The 995-nt window shown below is 35.9% G+C and overlaps 1 protein-coding gene across 1 annotated transcript in view; it reads right to left on the bottom strand.

Annotated features, from left to right (window-relative positions):
• Positions 1 to 995, bottom strand: part of UGDH (UDP-glucose 6-dehydrogenase) — a 13,516-nt gene that overhangs the window by 3,856 nt on the left and 8,665 nt on the right. The window contains exon 7 of the mRNA XM_009641267.2: positions 28 to 158. Within this exon, the coding sequence (XP_009639562.1) occupies positions 28 to 158 (131 nt within the window). The remainder of the gene's footprint in view (positions 1 to 27; positions 159 to 995) is intronic.

Genomic DNA, 995 nt, shown 5'->3' with positions numbered 1-995 from the left:
GTTAGTGGATGGAATTAACATTCTTACCTTGTGTCCCCAGTATCCTTTTTGAATGCAAACCCTAAAATAGCAATCTTCTTATCAGTGACAGTATTGAACAAGCTGTCAATAATGCGGGAAGCAAATCTTCTTCTCTGATAATCGTTCATGTCTATTACCTAAAATTATGCAAAACATGATGGTACAGAAGGGAGCCATTTTAAACGACAAACAGGTTCTATTAACAATCAAGCCAAGCTACCCATAGCTAAGTTTAACAGAGGCTTAAAATAGAAAACTAAGTATTTTTACTCAGTATCATAAATAATCCAAAGATAAATTTAGTTAATTCATCAAATTCTGAGACGAATCCTATTTCAATCAGTGACTGTAGATGGATATACACACATGATGTCACACATTATCTAGTTCAAAGGCTAAGATTTTTTCAGACTGTTTTTTTTGGTTTTTTTTTAAATCTACAACTTAGTGTATTCTAGGCAGAAACATGGAAAGCAATTCCAGTGTTAGAGTACTTGATGTCACATGGACATCCCATTGCTAGACCTATACTTCCTTACATGCCATGTATAACACCTGTGAGAACATTTTTAGCCTTTTTAATCCACACTAACAGATTCCAATACAAAAAAACCAGTGTGGTTAAACCAGACTTAAGTGCCTCACTGTTGTTATTACATAAAAGTGGGTTCACTCACTCTGATTCTTCCTGTACTTTCCTCCAGCCTGCTTCATACTTTGATCTCCAGCCCTTAACACAGGGGGCACTGGTTCACTAATCGAATAAGAAAGGTAGGTTCCCCCACCTAGTCAATGTTTAACGTGGACCGGAAAGAACTACACTTCCCTCTCACTTTTGAGACTTTCAACCCAAATCAAGAATTAACAGCAGCAGCTGTTAATATGTAAAGTATAAACTACACAGTAGAAGGATATTGGTGAACCAGATTTATTTGAGGAAAAGAAATAAAAGCAGTGAGATTTATATGATTCAG

Source organism: Egretta garzetta, unplaced genomic scaffold (assembly GCF_000687185.1).
Source record: "Egretta garzetta isolate BGI_Z169 unplaced genomic scaffold, ASM68718v1 scaffold256, whole genome shotgun sequence".
Taxonomy (NCBI): Eukaryota; Metazoa; Chordata; class Aves; order Pelecaniformes; family Ardeidae; genus Egretta; species Egretta garzetta.
Note: the sequence above shows the minus strand (reverse complement) of the source record. Positions and strands in the feature narration are given on the sequence as shown.